This window comes from Balaenoptera ricei, chromosome 4, assembly GCF_028023285.1.
Source record: "Balaenoptera ricei isolate mBalRic1 chromosome 4, mBalRic1.hap2, whole genome shotgun sequence".
Classification (NCBI taxonomy): domain Eukaryota; kingdom Metazoa; phylum Chordata; class Mammalia; order Artiodactyla; family Balaenopteridae; genus Balaenoptera; species Balaenoptera ricei.
Genome location: NC_082642.1, coordinates 74,376,761 through 74,396,448, shown reverse-complemented (window position 1 = coordinate 74,396,448; position 19,688 = coordinate 74,376,761). Strand labels below are relative to the sequence as shown.

Below are 19,688 nucleotides of genomic sequence, written 5' to 3'. Positions count from 1 at the left end.
ACCAAAAATATGGCAAAATCTATTCCATTATCACCTTAGACATGACACGCAAGTCTCTCTTATGGAAAAATATTGATATTTTGAATCTATAGAATGTATTAAAAATAAAATTTTACTAATATACTTTTATTGTGAAGTACAATATATATAAAATGTTTAAAGTAGTACGAGAATAAAATGAATATACTCCATACTTATGCCAAGGAAAAATAAATGACCATATTTGAGAAGCTCCCTCTATCCCTTATCTCATCACCAAATAAGGGAGGTTTTATAGTTGTTTATTTTTTGAAAACCATTTCTTTCTTATCAGCTGATTAAGTCATATGGAATTTCCTGTAAAAATCAGCAAAGTGCAAAAATGCCATATGTATTTGTATGCATTTGTGCTTATTTTTTCCAGTAATGGATGTCATATTTTCTGAGAATGTCAGGAGTGATCCACTACCTATTACTCTTTTTGTGATTACTATCACATAACTGTATTGACTGAATCTAGCATGCCTAGTGCTGAAAAGTTGATCATGCATCAACATGAAGCAACCCCTTTTCTAAATTAATACGATTTTGTCTAAACAAACTCATAAAGTATTTGAACGTCTGACATTGTCACACACTCTACCTTGCATCTTCCCAAGTTAAAAAAAAAATTGCCTCGTAACTCAAATATACAGTTTCTAGCCATCAGACTCCTTTTTACTTGAGCCAAGGATTCAGAGGATACTTGATCTCAGGTGGTTGGTGACAATACTTTATATAAATAAAACTATTTAAACTTTGCCTTTCATTATATGCCACTTTATTTTTCCCCTCATTAGCAGTAATACTTTCTATATCAAGCAAGGTGTTAGTTGACCTTTGTCAAAAAGTTGTGTGTGAAGGGCTACATGTCCCCTGGACTCTGCTGTTTTAATCTTTTAACTGATTGTCACATGTCCAGTGGATAAATGAGCTGTTGATGGCCCAGATCTTTCTTGCGCCTGTACATCCTATGGCTTAGAAGAGCTCCCTGAACAAGTAATTGCCCAGAAGCCTTTATCCATGACAAAGATGAATGGGAACCCAGACCTGCCTACCTTCTGGGGATTTCCATGTCTTATCTATAATGTTGTCATCAGTGAATTTATAAGCCATTGCAGAAAAGGGATGAACAAAAGAAGCCATCAGGAGACTGATGGAGAAATGACAAGAACTGTAGTGTTGAGTTAGGACTCCTGAGGTTATCAAGGCCACGGGGGAGAGCCCAGAGGTAAGAGTATTGGGCTATACTTCCAGGGAATATCACTCTCAGGAAGAGGAAAGATATATTCTAAGCTGTTGTGGCTGTGTGTAGATCCATATGAAAAAAAAAAATCCTCAAGTTATTTTAGCCATAATTTTTAAAAAGCTGGTTACAAGTCAATGAGTCACATAGATGTAGCTTAATGGTAAACAACTTTAACTTTCTGCATAGATTTTCTGGCTGAAGCACAAACTTTGGGTTGACTCTTGTCAGAAACAAAATTTCATAGACAAATTTTTCTCAAGCACTGTCATCAGTGTCATCTGTGCATCACAGAGGCGTAATATACCTGGCAAACAGAATGCTTATAGAGGCAGCAAGTTTTTTCTTTCCTTTTTATTAAAGTTAAAAGATTGCTGTTTTCTCTCACAAAGACATGAAATCATCATGTCCAGATCAGTGGTTATAAAGGAGTCATTAGCAGGTGTGCGATGCCAGGTGCACCAATCAGGTGCACCAGTGAGAGGGAAAAGGAGCCACTGGAGAGGCCGGTGATAAGCACTGTTTTTGATTTTGGCGCAACACGCTTCTAGCCCCCATCTGGTAGGGCCAACGCATATAACAACAAGAAATCATGTCAATAAGGATCAGAAGCAGAGCATCAAGTAACAGTTTGAGTTTTAAAGAGATTATTCCTTATTTTTCTCAAGCTACAAAAATATAGAATACATAGTTTGCCTTTTTATTAGTTTTTGGGGGGGAAAGGAGACTTTTTATGTGACAGTAGTGTTTATTTACCATTTGAGGATCCAAAACAATGGCAGTTCTCTCAGGCCCCTTACCTGTCTCACACCAACAAGCACTCCAGCCCCGCTCTTTGAGTGATGACAGGTAAAACTGCCAAATGGGAGTGCTTTCAGTGTCACCTTGCCTTGGAAATAGCACCAATACCACATAATGCCAAGACAGCTAGTAGATTGAAATATATATCATTTTTCAGTCGTCTTCATCAGGCAGGAAACAATTTTTATATATCAGTCATTACATGATATACCACTGCATTTACAGCTTCAAGAGCCTAGTCTAGAGGAGATGAGAAAATGATTTTTGTAGAGACAAGAACCTTTCAGAGGAAAGAACTGGACTCAGAATTTTCCTGTTAAGTAGGACATCATTTTTTGTTTGTTTTTTTCTTTGAAAGTGGTTTTGTTTGGTTTTGGAAGTGAGGGAGGGTTAAGAAGAGTGTATGTATTGTCCTCAAAGTAATGTGGAACATTGCTGAAGCTGACATAACTGAAATTTCAAGTTTAATTTTTGTTTTCTGCCTACTTCATCTCAATAAACCACCCAAGTACTGTACTATTCGTTAGAGCATATGTAACCCCTCTGAGTAGCCATTAGCCATCTTAGCCCTGCCTGAGTCGTGCTACTTTTGTTGGATGTACCAGAGGTAAATACTGCATAGCCCAGAGTAAAGTGAAGTTATTTGCAGGAAACACTGATGATCAAAGAATATGAAATTAAGGACGATGATTAATATCAACTGGAACTGCCTATCACACCCTGTATTCATCTCAGAAAATTGAGTTTGATCACTTGCTTTTGACTGAGAGCTATAAAAATCCCAGCCCTTTGATCAGAAATTCTCTTCCCTAATCTTAGTGATAGGACCTATCACTAGCACTAGAAATGCAGTTCACTGATTTGCTTTTCAAATGAAAGTAATGATTTGCTGTAGGGTAACAAATCCTAAACTTTTAGTGCTCTTATTTTGGAAGCTTACTAAACCAATGGTTTTGCTTTTTGCGTTTTAAAATTAAATTAAATTAAATAAACCTTGGAGGAAAGAATCTGTAAAAATGTGATAGTATGTACTATATGTACTATACTTTAAAAATAGTATATACTATATGTACTATACTTTCCCAATTAGACTTAGCCTTAAAATCAGCAGATAGATGGACAGATATGCAAAAAGCAAGTATAGTAAAATGTTAGTGGTAGAATCTAGGTAGTAAGTTTACAGATGCTCACTGTAAAATTCTTTTAACTTTGCTGTATGTTTGATTTCTTATGATAAAATATTGGAAAAGATATGTAAGAAGGTGCATACCTAATACTGAACTTGTGTTCTTGAGAAAATGTCATCGTACAATGACATAAGATTGAGCAACCTTAATGGATATTTATGTCGGAGAATTCTCATCTTTGAAAAACCTGGAAAATAGAAAATATTCTAAGAAGCTTTAAAACTCTTCAGATTATTTTCTTATAGACCAAGAGCCACTCTAAAGATAGGAAAGGCAGCATTAAGGAGGGTCTGCAAGGCTATAGTGAAAATTATAATGTACATAACTGCCATTTTATTGTTCAACTAGTAAGTAACTGGAATATCTATTTTCCCAATTACACTTAGCCTTAAAATCAAAAAATTACTAAATATCTGGTCATATGCATATGACTTAATACGTGGTTTAAAATGCATCAACATATTTGTTGTGCTTACATTTCTTTTTTCACCCAGCAATATACCTTTAGGACAGAATTTGATTACCATATGTTATGTTTCCTCAAGCCTGGCCCGAAACTAAAAAATTACACCCTGTGGCTATTTTGTTTTTCCATAACATCACAGTTGGTGGGGGGGAGAACACAACTGTGAATGTCTTTAAAAAAGAAAAAAATAGTTCTTGAAAAATGCCAAGTGTAATAAGCACCTCTGCAAATAATTCTCTGTAATGAATTTCCCCTTCAGAAGGTTGATTTCCTCCATCTATAAGAAAAATAAAAGATCTGCAAATTGTCCTTTTAATTGGTAAGGTGATTACTTTCTATTTAAAAGGTCTGTCCAGGCTTATGTCCTAAATGGAGAAACTCTCAAGCTTTTATTCCAAGTCTCTGGGGAGAAACTCCTCCCTCGTTTTCTGTTTTCTCCTTTCATTGTTTCTTTGGCTTCCACAGCAGTGGTGTTGGTAGATGTGCTGACACTGCAGATCTTTTAAAAAAAGAAGGGACATGGGACCAAAATGATATCAAAAACTGAAAGCTAATATTATAAGGGAGAGTGAAGAGGAAAGGGACTTATTAAATACAATAAACAAAACATCCACTTCACCATCCTACCACACTGGCCACAAGGGACAGAAGCAATAACTGTACCATGAAACTTACATTTAAAGAAAAAAAAAAACTAGTATTTATCCCTCCAGAAACATATTAAAGGAAGGGTAAAGCCCTGACCCAGTCGCTTTTCTGCAAAGTAGACTTAAAATGAGTCTTTTCTATGGCAATTGTATGGATCTCTCAAGCAATCATATTTTGTTTTCTTTCTTATTATGATTATAAAAGAAATTCATTCTTATTCCAAAAAGAACTGCCAAGTATAAAGAGAACACACAAATCATGCATAATTCCATCGCCCAGAGAAAAGGATTTTTAATATTTGGTATATATCCTTCTAGATTTTTCTTATGTAAATATATACCACAAAATTGTAAATGTTAAAAGAGAAACATGCAGTTTTTCTCCAAAAGCACTTTGTTCTTACTTTCTTGCTTCATGAATTATTCCCGTTCACCCTCTGGTATCTACATTTTCACTTTTATTACTGCTCCTTCTTGAACCATAAACATACTCAATACCTTTACACAAGGAAAGGGGGGAAAACTATAACTTTCCCAGTATTCTCACCCTTTATTTTTTGTCTTTTCACTAGCATTCTTGCTCCTCTTTCTCTCTCTCTCTTTTTTTTAAGCTGTGGCCTAAGAACACTTAAGATGAGATCTACCACCTTAACAAATTTCCCCTCTTTCCCTTTTTATTCAAGTTTTCTAAGGGAAAATAAGTCCTCTCTCACCCTTACCACCAATATATTCATTAATTTACTCTAATCTTGATTCCACCTTCACTAATTCTTCTGTTCCTAACATCCTTGATGACTTCCAAAATGCCAAATACAGTGAAAGTGTGCAGTTCTCCTTATTTAACCTTTCATCAGCATTTGACACCGTCTACGACTTGTTTTCCTTGGACTGCATTCTGGTTCTCCTCCTATACCTATGGCCACTCCTATTCTGCCTCCTTCACTGGGTTCTTTGGCCCATTCTTTAAATGTAATGATTCTCCACGACTCCAGCCTTAGTCCTCTTCTCTTCTGACTCTACATTTTCTTTTTTAATGAGTTCGACCACTCCTACAATTTTAATTATCCCCATCAATCCATATGTCTTGCCCTATCTCTCTTCTAAAAATATAGATCCATATAACCAAGCGGCCAACTGGATCTTTCCACTTGGATGAACTTTCCACAGACACCTCAAACTCAGCAAGTGTCTTCTTAGCACAGTGTCTCCTTTCCCAGTCCTCCCCCCTCTTGCTGATATCCTATTCACCTCGTGGCAACACCATGTAACAGCTGTACCGGTGTAAATAACAACAAAGACATTTCTGAAAATACATGATACAGACCTGACCACTGAAAGAAGTAATATTTGCATTTATTTTGACATCTATAGTCAATCCTAAGTTGTATTTGGGACTAATTCATACAATTAGTTCTAAAAAGGGCTGCTAGAGAATTTGATAATTAGGAGTCCATTGGTGACCGTCAAGAATGCAACTCTAGTAAATTGCAACCTGATTGTGATTGGTTTAGAAGTGAAGAGAAAGGAAGGAACTATGGCTAGTGAGCACGGACCACTCTTTCAAGCTTGATGGTAAAGAGATAAGAGAGATTAAATGAATGTCATTAGGGGAAAGCAGATGTGAGGAAGTCATCTTTTAGAAAAGGGAAAACTGAGCAATTTTGCAGGCTGCAGGAAGGAAGGTGGTCGTGAAGAAGGGATTGAAGGTAGGAAAAATAAGAAGATAGGAACTGAATACTGACAACCACGAAGGGAGTAGGAAGGTCTTTGCTTCTTTTGTGTATATTATTATTCTTCATTAACATTTGCTTAAATAAATTCAGGTCTACTATTTATCACATTGCAGTATTGAATAAGTAATAGTAATAATATTTTTTGTAATTTTGTATGCAAACCTTTATATTTATTTTGACATCTATAGTTAGGCAAAAATTGTCATTGAGGCTAATTTGTACAATTAATTAAATCATGTGTTCCTTTTCCCTTTCAAAACTTCCCTTATATATTCCATTCCTAGTGAGTATGATGAATCCTTTTAATTCAACCCATATACAACTAGTAGCTTTCAGTTAAAACTCTTTCTTTTTCATAAACTCTTATTCTAAAATGAACATTGGGTACTTCATTTGTCAGGTCTCTATCCCATCAAATTTTATTATTGTTTTGTTACTTACTTGCAAAATTTCCTTATATAATACATTCTATATCTGTGGCCATATATGGTTTTCCTATACAGTTTCCAAGTTTTATGGTTTATTTAGTTCAAGTGAATAAACCCAGCTTTCTGTTTCACTTTTGTGGAGGTAGATAGGGTCAAGGAGAGCTGGTGGAACATTTACAGAGAGGAAAGATTACCAGTTAGGCTCGATGTTCCTAAGAAAACAACAGCTCTGATTCAGTGGTATTAAAAAATTTGGCAGTATTAAAAAGTAACTAGATAGTTCTCCTATCAGTTACTCAGAAAGGGTTCATAATGTGTGAGGGAGAGGGGAGATACTGTGTTTGGAGTTTCAGAGACTGGACACTTATCCTGAGCTGAAAGCTTCTCACAGGGAGGGAGGCAGTCTCAGCAAATGATGACTATTTCCTTCCTTTCCTCACTTCTCCCACCTCGAGGTCCTCACTGTTTTAGCTCCACTGCACTGACGCTCCCTCCTCAGCTGCAATGTTTTAGCTCCACTGCACTGACGCTCCCTCCTCAGCTGCAATGTTTTAGCTCCACTGCACTGACGCTCCCTCCTCAGCTGCACTGTTTTAGCTCCACTGCACTGACGCTCCCTCCTCAGCTGCACTGTTTTAGCTCCACTGCACTGACGCTCCCTCCTCAGCTGCACTGTTTTAGCTCCACTGCACTGACGCTCCCTCCTCAGCTGCACTGTTTTAGCTCCACTGCACTGACGCTCCCTCCTCAGCTGCAATGTTTTAGCTCCACTGCACTGACGCTCCCTCCTCAGCTGCACTGTTTTAGCTCCACTGCACTGACGCTCCCTCCTCAGCTGCACTGTTTTAGCTCCACTGCACTGACGCTCCCTCCTCAGCTGCACTGTTTTAGCTCCACTGCACTGACGCTCCCTCCTCAGCTGCACACAGGGGAGCAGTGCACAAAATCGGCTCTCAACAGGCAGCATGCTCAGGCTGAGGTGGACAGGGGCCTAACGGTACTGCCTCAGTTGAAATCCTCAGCTCCAGTGGCTGCCAGGGGAGGTGGGAGGAGCACAGGAAGTGATTACCCTCGGGCTTCTCCTCCCACAGAAGCCCTGCCTCCTCACGCTGGGACAGTGGGGAGGTTAGCTTGCTTTCTCCTTCGAGTTCAGTCCTTTGGCTAATGTGAAAGACCACGCAGAAACTATGGAGTTGCTTTTTGTGCTTGACAAAGTGCAGAGATAGAAGACAGGGATTCCCGGCTGGGAGGAGGGAGGAGAGCTGAAGACCCCGGCCTGGGCTGGCTGATCTAAGCAGTCAAAGTGGGAAGCTGAGTGCTTGAAAGAGGATTATACCCGCACTAGAAATAAGCAGTAAGTGAGCGAATAACCATTATGGCTTAGAAAAGGCTTAATCCCCCTGCATTATGGGGTGAGCTAGAAAATATTGCTTAACTCTAGAGTAAAACTGGAAGGCTTCTGACTCTGTGTACAGTTGTCTGTTGTTTGGAAACTAGGGGCTTAAGAGCGAGCCCAGAGCTCTAAATGCCTCCTCCCACTCTTGGAAAATGCCAACTTCTACTTACAGTAGTTGGGGATATAATCTCCTTCCCTAGCCTCTTCCTGGTAAAATTTAGTAATAAACCAGATAGGGAGTTGGGATTAAATTGGAAAAGTTGAATCTGGTATTGACAGAAATGGCGATCTTGAATTACGTTCTGTGAATGCCGACATTGTTATATCTATTAGCAGTGATTTGCTAATCACAAGAAAGTCTGGGGCAGGACATTGAAAAGGGAGAATTGAAAGCTTTTATGACAGAGAAGCTGAGTAGTCCATATGCGTGAGATGAAATATAAAAATGTGTATAATTAATAATAGATGGAGGGGTTTTTTGAGCATTAAACTAGAACAGCAGTCAGGGAACATATACTTGGATATAAGCTAGAAAAGAAGAAATTTTAGTTTCAATAATTTTTTGTGCTAACCCAAAATTTCACAGTGTTTACAAAGTCAAGACAGTGATTCGGGGATACTTCGATTATTGTGGTACACTATAAACACTGTTGCTGGGCAAGATCTGTGGTTCTCTGGTCAGCAAGTTCTGGCAATGAAGCCACTGCTGCTGGTGCAAAGAATTCTGGGATGTCTGACAGTGAAATGGATGGAAAGACCCACATTCCATCTCTACTTAATGTCCTTTTGTCCAGAAGTCGGGTCACGCACATGAGCTACTTGGTACGTATACAGATCAATATTCAGAAAGGCATTTTTAAATGTTTTGCATTAGAGGGTCTCTGGACAATATCTTATGGCAACCAGTGGACTAAAGCAAAGTGGTAGGAAGGAAGTCCATCTTGATCAAAACCAACCTTGTTCTCTTTGTTTTCCATCAATCCTGAAATGGAACCTCAAATGAGGACAAGAATAATAATAGAGAGAAATACTGTGGCCATCTGTTCTGTTCTAAGTGGTTAAACTCATTAATATATGAATGAGAATTCAGATTTTATTTATGCATCCTAATACTTGAAGATTCAGAAAAATATCTTTATTACAGAAAAAAACCCCACAAAAATAGGAGGTATGTTTATTGGGGAGGAAATATGGAAATCTGCTTTTGAAATGTTACAGGAGAAAAAACAGACAAGAATCATTTCCCACAGTATAAAGAAGATTTATGTCATGTTCGCTGAAGGATGTAATTCTTCCCCCAATGAGATGAGGATCCTAATAGGCACAGTAGTGCCTAATATGGCACACCTAAAAAACAGATATTTTTAATTCCCTTAATTCTAGTTGATATAATTAATACCGAGAACAAGAATTGCTTTTTTTAAAAATAATAACCTTGGATTACAGCTAATTATGTAGTGAATTTTCTTTTCTTTTTCTTACTGGTCCTCTATGAAGGTACTATGTTTCTGAAATTATGAAGAAGCAACTGTCATTGCTGGTATTTCCTTTAACCATTGCACTGGGAGAAAGAAAAAGAAAAGACTCAGACATATTCTCTTTCTCCTATAACACAACAGTAAAATGATTGTAATGATCTATGCCCTTTTCTAACTTATAAAGTTATGAACTTTTGCTATGGGGAAGATAGATGGGGGGAAAATGCCAATAAAGTACATTTTTTTAAACGGTCTGTACCCTACCAACTTTTCAAACTACCTAATTTTGAAAATTATTTTACTTATCTTTTTAAAATTATTTCTGAGTTGCTTTTCCAATGTTAGTTTTCATCAGATTTATAAGCAAACACAGAAAATCTGAAGATTCGTTATCTGAGTGGTGTTATTCTTGCTTAGTCTTAAAAATATATAAAGGATTAAAATAAAACATTTGATAGTTGAAATCTTAAGCATAATATAATCACTAAATGCAGTTTCAGTCTTTAAGAAAAATGTGCTGGGACTCTTTAAGGAGTTGCTTATTTATCTCGAATTATTAAAGAATCTTTTCTAAAAATATGGAATTGAAAAAAGAAAAGCATAACAATATTCAGAGAAGGATTAAAAGTATAATTTGGATGGGAGAGGCTAAGCAGGAGCCAGCAGTTTAACAAAGATATTTTCTGTTGTCCATGAGAGATTGGCATAAAGAATGATGTATTATGACTAGTGAACAATGCTAAGAAAAGACTTTTATCTTTAAAAAGTATTAAGTGGGAATTAACATTATTAATGGAAAGAAACTAAATGATCATTTAAAATTATTCTTTCACAAGAAAAGTAAAGAAAAAGGATATGGAAAACTAAGCAGTGATGAAGACCTGAAAATAATTGTTGATCAAAAGCAGGTAAGTGAATGCTTACATACATTTTCTAATGTTGCATTGTAGATTTTTGACAACTGAAGCCCTTTGAGCTTTCAGCCCTGCCCTGGAAGCTATATTAGCTTAGCTCGTCTAACTGAGGCCTGCATAATAAGATAGATTTTGAAAGCAGCTAAGCCTCCCCGTCTAACGCCTCTGATGCACTGACTTCTGCATGATGTCAACATGTATGTCCTGTATGTAAGAATGATGAAAAATAAAGCAGAGCAAGATAAGAGAATTTTTGGAAATTAAAAGCCCCACTTGAAAAATGAAATCAGTACAATGACAATTTGTTGGGAAAAAAATATTTAAATAAGAACCAGAAAGTAAATTATTTTGAAAATGAGAAATGCTACTATTAGTGTAAAACAATGAATATAATTTAAGAGGACAGGGATATAAGACTTTAAAAAACTGAGAAGTTTAAACATATTGCCCAATTTACTTTCTCAGATTGTCTGCAGTAAATTTAGAGACTTTTTTTTTAAAAACAAACAAAAAAAGAAGCTGTTTAATATTCTTTAATACTGCCTGTGATTTGAGAAACATCTAGCTTATATTTCATATGGGCCCATAAGGTGAAATGAAAACTGCTTAATATACCATAAACAAAGACAGGTAATGGAAGGTATCCAGCTCGTGCCACTGAATTGGCATTAGCCCTTAACGTCTTTGTTAATTATCAGGGAGACAAGATAACTGCACATCTGTTTCATGTGTAAGTGGCTCTGATTCTGATGTAAGCTCAGGTGGAGATAGAGAAATAATTCAAAGGAATCTGAGCAGATGAAGAAGTTAGAAAGAAGGCAGTCAGCAAGTTACAGAAAGCCAAGTTGAATTTAGACAGTTTCCTAATCATGCAGTCTGTTTTGCATCATGGTGATTGCATTAAAGGAGCCCTTGTGTCTATTTCTGAAAAAAGGAAAAATGACCATCAGAAGATAGCAACCAGAAACAATTAACTTACCAACTGGCTTATTAGACCTGGAATAATTAAGGTAACTGAAGTGGTCTTCTGGGGAAAACTGAAAAAAGCATCTCCCCAGGAGGTGCAGAATATGTCCATACTACAGGGTTCACTCAAACTACCTTCAAGTTTTTCTTGCCTTATCTTCACTCTCCTGCTTTTGAGTAAACCAGGGTGGAAGAGTGTTGGATATGGCCCTATGTTTCTCCTCAGCGCCAAATTGTCAGTTCGGTTAATAAGATAAGTGGGACTGGAGCCTGAGTGCTCTGCTGGGCTATTAGCTATCATTTTAACTATGCCAGATTAATTACTTGGGGTGTGTGATCTCCGTCTCCCATAGATCCTGTGCTGTAGACTAGCATTCTGATGAAAGGACTGGACCTCCCTGGCAAATGAACTAGTAAAATACAATTGAGTATATTATGAGAACATATATACCTATAAATTTCTCTATTAAAATTAAAAGTTTTATTTTTTATTTCTTCTTTAATCATGTAGAAGTTAAATTCCTACTCTTTTTATACTTCCTTACTATCATTCTGCCCCCAAAGCTGCTTTTGTTTTCTTTCTTTCTTTTCTTTAGTTTTTCCTAAAGCTTCTTTTTGTTTTAAGTGAATTTGGGGATTCAGAAAAGGGAGTCATTGTTCTTTTATTCTCGTGGTACTTTTCACAAAATTTATATTGTTGTGCCTAAACACATTTTATTAACTGTTAAGCAATCTTTTAAAAAAGAGAACCCACTTTCCTGCTTCTTCAGAAAATAACACTTTTCTTACCTGGATCAAATGAGGGAGGATTCAGTTTCTCAGTCACTGTTGTCTCTGTAGTTATCATGTTTCCTCCGGTGCCGTTGGACCAGTTGGCACCAGTTGGCAGTGACCCAGCTTTGCTGAGTCATTCATGTCAAAACATGTCTCAAAAGATGAGTAATTATGAATATGAGTTGGCTTTGGTGTTTGCTGTTGGCAGTAAGAGTAGTCCTTCCTTTTGGGGAAGGTTTATTTGGTGTTGCTGTAATGAACAAATCCTAGGTAGAAACAATGACAGCGTTGACACCTCGAAGTAAAATATTTGGGAAAACACTCTAATTAGTCTTTATAACACTACAAAAAAATTCTTCCTAAGTTTAAGAGATCAACTTTAAAAGTGTATGTGTGTTTATGTGTGGATGTGGTAAAACACTTTTTTCTAATAGTGCTTCATCTCACAGTTGTTATATATATTTTGGCAGGGGGGAAGGAATCTTTATGTTCTATTTAGTCTTCCTATGTCTTTTCAGAAACATGGTAGAAATTTGTTAGTCAATCTTCATATAATTGCAAAAAGCTTTAAATAAAATAGTTGGAGTGCTGTGAAGGGCAGAAGTCTACTAAACTCATTTAATCTGTCATTCAGAAGCTGTCGCTCTACAAATGCTGTGCAAGCTATATGCCGTTTTATCAGTCATGTGATTTGCCAGTCTTGTACTTCCACAGAAAGCCCACAATTTTGCTTACGTAAGCAAATTAATAGCAGAAGCAGCCCAGAGTATGAGGATTTTGTTCACTCTGGCTGCCCACATTCAAGGGGGTAAAAGGTGATTTCTGTGTTATTTCTACATAAGAAAAAGTAATTTTGGAAATGTGTAAGGTTTTCTTCTTAAAAGGCAATATTGTGCTTCTCTTTTTGTGAAATTTTAGTGGCAAGATTTATTTGAGATACACATGAAAACTTTCCAGAGAATTCTTAGATTAGTGTTGATGTCCTAAAGTAATAGGAGCTGCCATATAATATGTAATCACACACCCACACACTTCTATAGTCATTTAAATATAAATGTATCACATTGGCATTGAAGTCCATATTCTCCAAAAATCCCTAGAGTTTTCAAATTTCAAGCATAGGAAAGTAATCAAAGGAAGCATTAGATAAAAATCTTTATACCTCTAAAACCCAGACATTTGATATAAATATATACAGATATTTCATTATGTGTATAATTATATAACATATATAATAGACATATATACAGTTATTATATACATATAATTATAATAAAATATATAAAATTAGTTCTATATTTGGCTTTCTAGAATAAGTACATATTTAAAAGAAATTTTAAATATGTATTTTGGATTATTCTTATTATTTTTTAACATATTCTTTCCTGATTGGAAGGGAGTGCATCTTGTTTAGGAATAGATTTCATCTACAAATGAATTTTCTTTGAAGTTGCTGAGATATCAGGGGTGGGAGTGGGGGAGTAGATGGTCAATTACCTTGAGTAAAGTGATTAAAAACGTTAGCCACTTTGAATAAATAATAAATTAATTCTATTTTAAATTACTATTTTTAATTAGAATAGAGTCAATTTAGCTCAAGGTTTGTGATATGTTCACCAAGATAGCTTTTTTTCTAAAATGTTTTCAAATTCCAAGCAGACTTAAAGGAGGTAACCAAGGCTGACACAAAATTATAGAATATTATTCACTATAAAGGGGATACACTTGTAGGTTCAAGCATTTCAAAATAGTTTTCACAGTATGTCGTAGATTGAGTTGATTGTAGGACTCAGAGTTGCAGCTGCATATCTTTCAGTGCAATAAGGTGGGGAAATGTCAAATGTCAACCCATGACAAAGGGAACAAGTGTACATGATCAGAACCATGGTTCTCAAGTTTTAGCAGCCTCAGAATCCTCTAGAGGGCTTCTCAGAACACAGATTGCTGGGCCCCACCCACCCCCAGAGTTTCTGATTCTGCAGGTCGAGAGGTAGGGCCCAAGAATTCAGATTTCTAAGTCCTTAGTTCCCACTGCTGGTCCCAGACCATACTTTGAGAATGGCCGGGTCAAAGGAAACAACTCTTGCAGTTCTAAAGAGAAAAAACCTATGTATGACTTGTGATAAATTTGACATTCTTCAACTGGGCATTACCTGGAAACCTAAAACCTAGAATTCATAGACATCCAGTGTAATGATGCTGGAAACAAGAAAATCACGGACATTTACAACTAAAGGTGCCTTAAAGACCCAGGTTTGCATCTGACTGAATTCCACTTAGTAGCCTTGTGTTCTTGTGGTAGTCTTGTGATTTGAGGTATTTCCTTATTTGTAAAATACTACTCTTCTCTTCCCAGCTCTTAGAGTTTCTCTAAGAAGATGAATTTATAACCATTATGTCATTTTAAGTAGCTAGTCATCACCACCTATTAGTCTGCTTGGCCTGCCATACAAAATATCATAGACTGGGTGGCTTAAACAACACAGATTTCTTTCTCACAACTCTGGTGGCTAGGAAGTCCAAGATAAACGGGCTGGCATGGTTGGTTTCTGGCAAAGGCTCTCTTCCTGACTTGTAGATAACCAACTTCTCACTTTATCCTCACATCCTCATATGGCAGAGAGAGAGAGAGAGCGAGCTCTGGTGTCTCTCTGTCTTTTTAGGGCCCCATTCTTAAGGCATCATTTAACCATTATCACCTCCTTGCAGGCCTGTCTCCAAATACAACCACATTAAGGGTTAGGGCTTTAACATCTGAATTTGGAGGGGACACAAACATTCAGTCCATAACACCACCACACAACCCCAATTCAGCAAACAGGAACATTGAGATCTAGAAAGGTGAATCGAGTTTCCCCCGAGTCCCTGCTTAGGTACACAGAGAGGGCTGGAAGCCAGCCTTCCCCCCTGACGTGCAATCCAGTACACCATCTATCATCCTATATAGCTCTCTACGGTCGCCCATTACTGGTCATCCCATAGGTGGGCATTAAGAAGCTGTTTTGCTTCAGTGCTCTAATTATATAAAATAACCATCTACTAGGAAGTATCATAATTGGCCAGTATTTATTTATTGAACCCTCACAGGGATAATCTTTTCCACAAACACTCCTTAGCAGTTTACTTCCCTCTTGGCCCCTATAGCTTATTAGGAGAGAAAAGCCCTTCAAAACAAATGTGCGCAAAATTAGAGCTGAAAGATGGTTGTTGCCATCCACTCACCCTTCCCGTACCTACACAGCCTCCTCCAAGAGTGCCTTGACCAGACGTGAGAGGCACCATGGGGAGAGACAACGCATACCTTTCTTAGCCCCAAACCCTTGTGAGAGTCTCCTTTTAAATTTGTAGGAGAAGCCCGAGCAGAAAGCAACGGAAACTAGAATTTCTGTGATTTTTCTCTAAAGAAAAAGAAGAGACAAAGTATCGCCACCCCCTTGTGTTTTCAGTAGCACATAAGCACTTGAGTAGGATTGTAATTTTATCCTAGTGGTCATTATGGGAATGAATCCTAAAGAGGAAAATATAGGCCAACGTGAAAGAAAAATGGAAGAATGAGAAAAACAGATAAACAGGAAAAGATACTGAACTTCCTTCTGCTAACAGTTAGTGTGGTCATACCACCATCTAAGCAGCTGACCTGATTCTTGGACTCATAAATAGTAAAAGGAATGGGGGTGATATGTGTCACTGCCTTGTTGTACTCAGCACCATCTGGCCAGTGCTTTTTTTTGCCATATCAATATGGTGACTTAATTTAAATATAAGTCAGATCCCATTTACCTCTGAGAAGGCTTATAAAGCATGAGACCCTGTCTCTTGGCGTCATGTATAACACTCTCCCTGGGTACCTTCTTGGAACCCCATGTTGGTCACCAAGAACAGAAACCCCCTTTAGACTTGCAGAAAAGAAACAAGCTGGGCAGCCTGGAGATTCTGAAGCGGGATACTGTGAGACTCTGGAAGGGCCAAGCACATTATGCCGTTGTGGTTGCCCCCATTATGCTCACAGCAGACATAGGCTCATTAGCATTTTCCTCGGAAAGATTGATAGATGAGAAATGGTTCAATGAATATAAGCCATATTTAGGTGTGATGAGAGAGGCCAAAGCTTTTCAAATTTGCTATCTGCCGAAGCTTTTCAAATTTGCTATCTATCTGAAACCAGCACTGAAGTAAACAAAGATTCACTACTGTAGTCCAATCAATGCCATCTTGTCAGCAAAGCTATTTATCATCAATAAATGTACAAGGCAAGGGGAAAGTTTTGCACAAGGTTAAATAGAAAAATTACTGGGAGAAAGGCATTTTTACCCATCTTTTATTCCTAAATATTACCTATTTGTGTCAAGTAATATGAAAATAGTTCTGAGTTACTGGTAATTGAGAAGGGGGTTCGGGGTGGAAGTCACAGTAATGCAAAATATCTTACTTTATTTTTCCTTGTAAACTCACAATGCTGAGAGGTTTTTTTGGTTTTTTGACTTGATGCATTTCAATTTAGTATACTGATTCCCCTAGGCATCACCTCTGACTCTAGGAAAAACAAAAAGGGCAGACCTAATATCTTAATTTCAGAGTCTTCTGACACATTACTGAGATCTGAAGATAGAAGGCCAGAAAATGTAGAGGGTTGCTCTTTATAGAGTGACACAGGGGCAGGCAGGAGACACCTGAAATGAATGAAGTAGGAGGCCATTGTCCTAGTTTCTAGTCTTGGCTATGCCAACTTACTAAGCAGAAGACCTTGGAGTGAGCAATTTAAGTTCTCTGAGTTTCTGTTTCTTCATCTGTAAAGTGGAATAATACCATCTCAGATGGTATTGTTATTATGCTCAGATGTCTGTTGTGAGGTTCACATGGGGATGCCCCTCTGGAGAGCCTTGTGTCCAGCTCAGCCTCCTCTGGTCAGAACCAAGTCTAGAATCCAGGACCACAGCTATTTTGTCTCATGCTCTTTCCATCAGCAGCTCACACTTCCTGAATGTTGAGTTGGTTGTTGCATCACATTTTCACTTTGCTTATTCCCACTGCTTTCCTAGTAAGCAGTTTGCGTGCCTTCTGTAAGATACTGTCAGTTACTCTAGTCTGGTGCCTTTTCGGGGCTCCTGGCTCCTCTGCCACTGCTCGTGTTGGCCATTGTGAATATAGCAAAGTTGTTACACAGTGGTTATGAGGGAGGCTTTCACAGTCAGGAATCTGAATGAAAACTGGCTACAGCCATGTAGTAGCTATATTATCTTGGGAAAATTAACCAGCCTCAGGCTGCTCTGCTATAAAATGAAGAAAATTCTATCTACTTCATAAAGTAGTTGTTAGGATAAATAAGTTGCTGTAAATAAAGGCTTAGCAAAGTGCATGGCATGAAATAAGTGCTTTATAAATGTCAGGTACTGGGGTGGGTGAGTGGTGGGAGTTGATGGTAAAAGCCTTAGATTTAGTAGGTATAAAATCCCCTTGGATTTCTTCAGGACTGAGTTATAATTTAAACAATAAAGTCTATTTTGAGATCATAGATACAAATGTCTCCTTGGATCAACCAAGTACAGAAATGAGGGGAACAGACTGTGTGTAAGAAAAATAGGGAGTGAGGGGGGCAGTGGCTAATGTCACCAGCTGGCCCCTCTAGAAGGAGCAGCACCTACCAGCCCCAGCTAATTGCCATCTTGTTGAAAAATGGGCTCAGGATCACCACATATACTAATTTTTCAAGAGAAGCAATTAATCTGCTGCTTTTTAAATGTTTAAAACCAGTTTTTAAATTTTATAGCAATGTGTAGTCAAACAAAATAGCGTGGTTCTGTTTACAGCCCTGGGGTTCCAGTTTGTGATCTGTTACACTCATGAGACTCTAAGATCAAAGGAGAGTAGGATGCCGACATGGGCCCGAGTGGGCCTCTGCTCACCCCGTTTCTCTCCTGCTTTACACCCTCTCCCTTGAAACCTAACCTAACCTAGTTGTTGATCTGATTAAAACAATAGACATTAAGATATAATTGTCAGGGCTTCCCTGGTGGCACAGTCGTTAAGAATCCGCCTACCAATGCAGGGGACATGGGTTCAAGCCCTGGTCCAGGAAGATCCCACATGCCGCGGAGCAACTAAGCCCGTGTGCCACAACTACTGAGCCTGCCCTCTAGAGCCCGCGAGCCACAGCTACTGAAACCCACGCACCTAGAGCCCATGCTCAGAAACAAGAGAAGCCACCGCAATGAGAAGCCCATGCCCGCAACAAAGAGTAGCCCCCGCTCGCCGCAGCTAGAGAAAGCCCGCGCACAGCAACGAAGACCCAACACAGCCAAAAATAAACAAATAAAATAAATAAATAAATAAAAAGATATAATTGTCAGATGGTCTTCAGTACCCCAGAGGTTCAAGTACCTCAAAAGAGAACTTGTTACCTAAAATGTAAAAAAATCCCCATTTGATAAAATGAGTAGGTCAGATATTTGTAAGTGGAAAGTATTGCTGATATTTCCTATTCAGGACTTTTACTACCTCCTAGTCTTACCAACTTAGCAACTCAGAGAGTAAACAAGGTACCCGCCTTGCAGAGTAGCAAGTACCCAGCTTTCCTCCACAAGTCCCTCTTCCCCAATTTTGCAAACAGTAATGCAAACCACAGGGCTCAGTCAAAAACTGTAACCACTGAAAAAGACCATGAGTTACCACTTCAAGTTCAACAAATATCTTAAATGCCATTATATATCTTTATTTTAAGATATTAATGTACAGCCTATGTTCATTAGATGCAGCATAAAAAACTGGACTTTCAGACTGGAAAAATATATAGATGTAAGTAATTTTCAAATAGCCCATTTTTTTAATCTAATGGGGAAAAGTGCTGGCTGAATGTAAAAATGATGTGATATATGAAAATAACAGGCCGGGACAGTAATGCTTAAACTCAGCCATTTGGAACACAACTTGAAAAGAAACCATTCAACCTTTCACTGTGGAAGGTTTGTTGTGCTTTTACTGGTTTTGTGTTTGGGGAATTTGTTTTGTTTTGTTGGTGCTGGTGTTGTTTTAAGTAGATTCATCTGGTCAGTCTGAGAACTGTAGACATTAGAGCTGGAAGGAATTTCAGAAGATAATCTAATCCAGTGGTTTTAAAACTGTGCTCCGTGGACCCCGTTCCCAGCCACTTTGAACAGAGGAGGGGGTTCACGCACGTGGTGCCACCCCTTAGAGAGTAAGTTGGCCCCAGGTGCGCAGACAAGCTTTGGGTGATGAAAGGGCGCTGCTGCTAAGAAGTTTGATTATATTGGTTCTACTTCAACCAGAATAAGTTGAGTCTTAGATAGGGAAGTAGCTTGACTGTGTCACTAGGTTATTTTATATCACAGGGAATATTAGAATTCGGGTCTGCAGCCTCTCGTCCTGGCTTCATTCATCTACCCCTATAACTGCCTTCCTAAATTAAACTGCTTCTTAGCCTTTCTTCCAAACTCCCTCCTGCTGGTAAGCTAGGCATACCAGTCAATCCAGAGAAATCACTTGAGAGCAGTGTGTCTTTCAAGTGCACAGCTGACTCTATTAAATTTGCCTGATAAACTTTTATGAAAAGATGTTAATATGAGATGCTTCCTACTTCATAACGAGGTTCTCACAAACTTTGTGACAACTTCCCAGTT

The 19,688-nt window shown here is 38.0% G+C and overlaps 1 protein-coding gene across 4 annotated transcripts in view; it reads left to right on the top strand.

The window, feature by feature from the left end:
* Positions 1–19,688, top strand: part of PEX5L (peroxisomal biogenesis factor 5 like) — a 236,741-nt gene that overhangs the window by 49,332 nt on the left and 167,721 nt on the right. For 2 of the 4 annotated variants that reach the window (XM_059922042.1, XM_059922041.1), the window contains exon 2: positions 10,237–10,308. The exons of the other annotated variants lie outside the window; for them this stretch is intronic. In XM_059922042.1, coding sequence (XP_059778025.1) covers positions 10,237–10,308 — 72 coding nt within the window. The remainder of the gene's footprint in view (positions 1–10,236; positions 10,309–19,688) is intronic. 4 annotated transcript variants of the gene reach the window in all.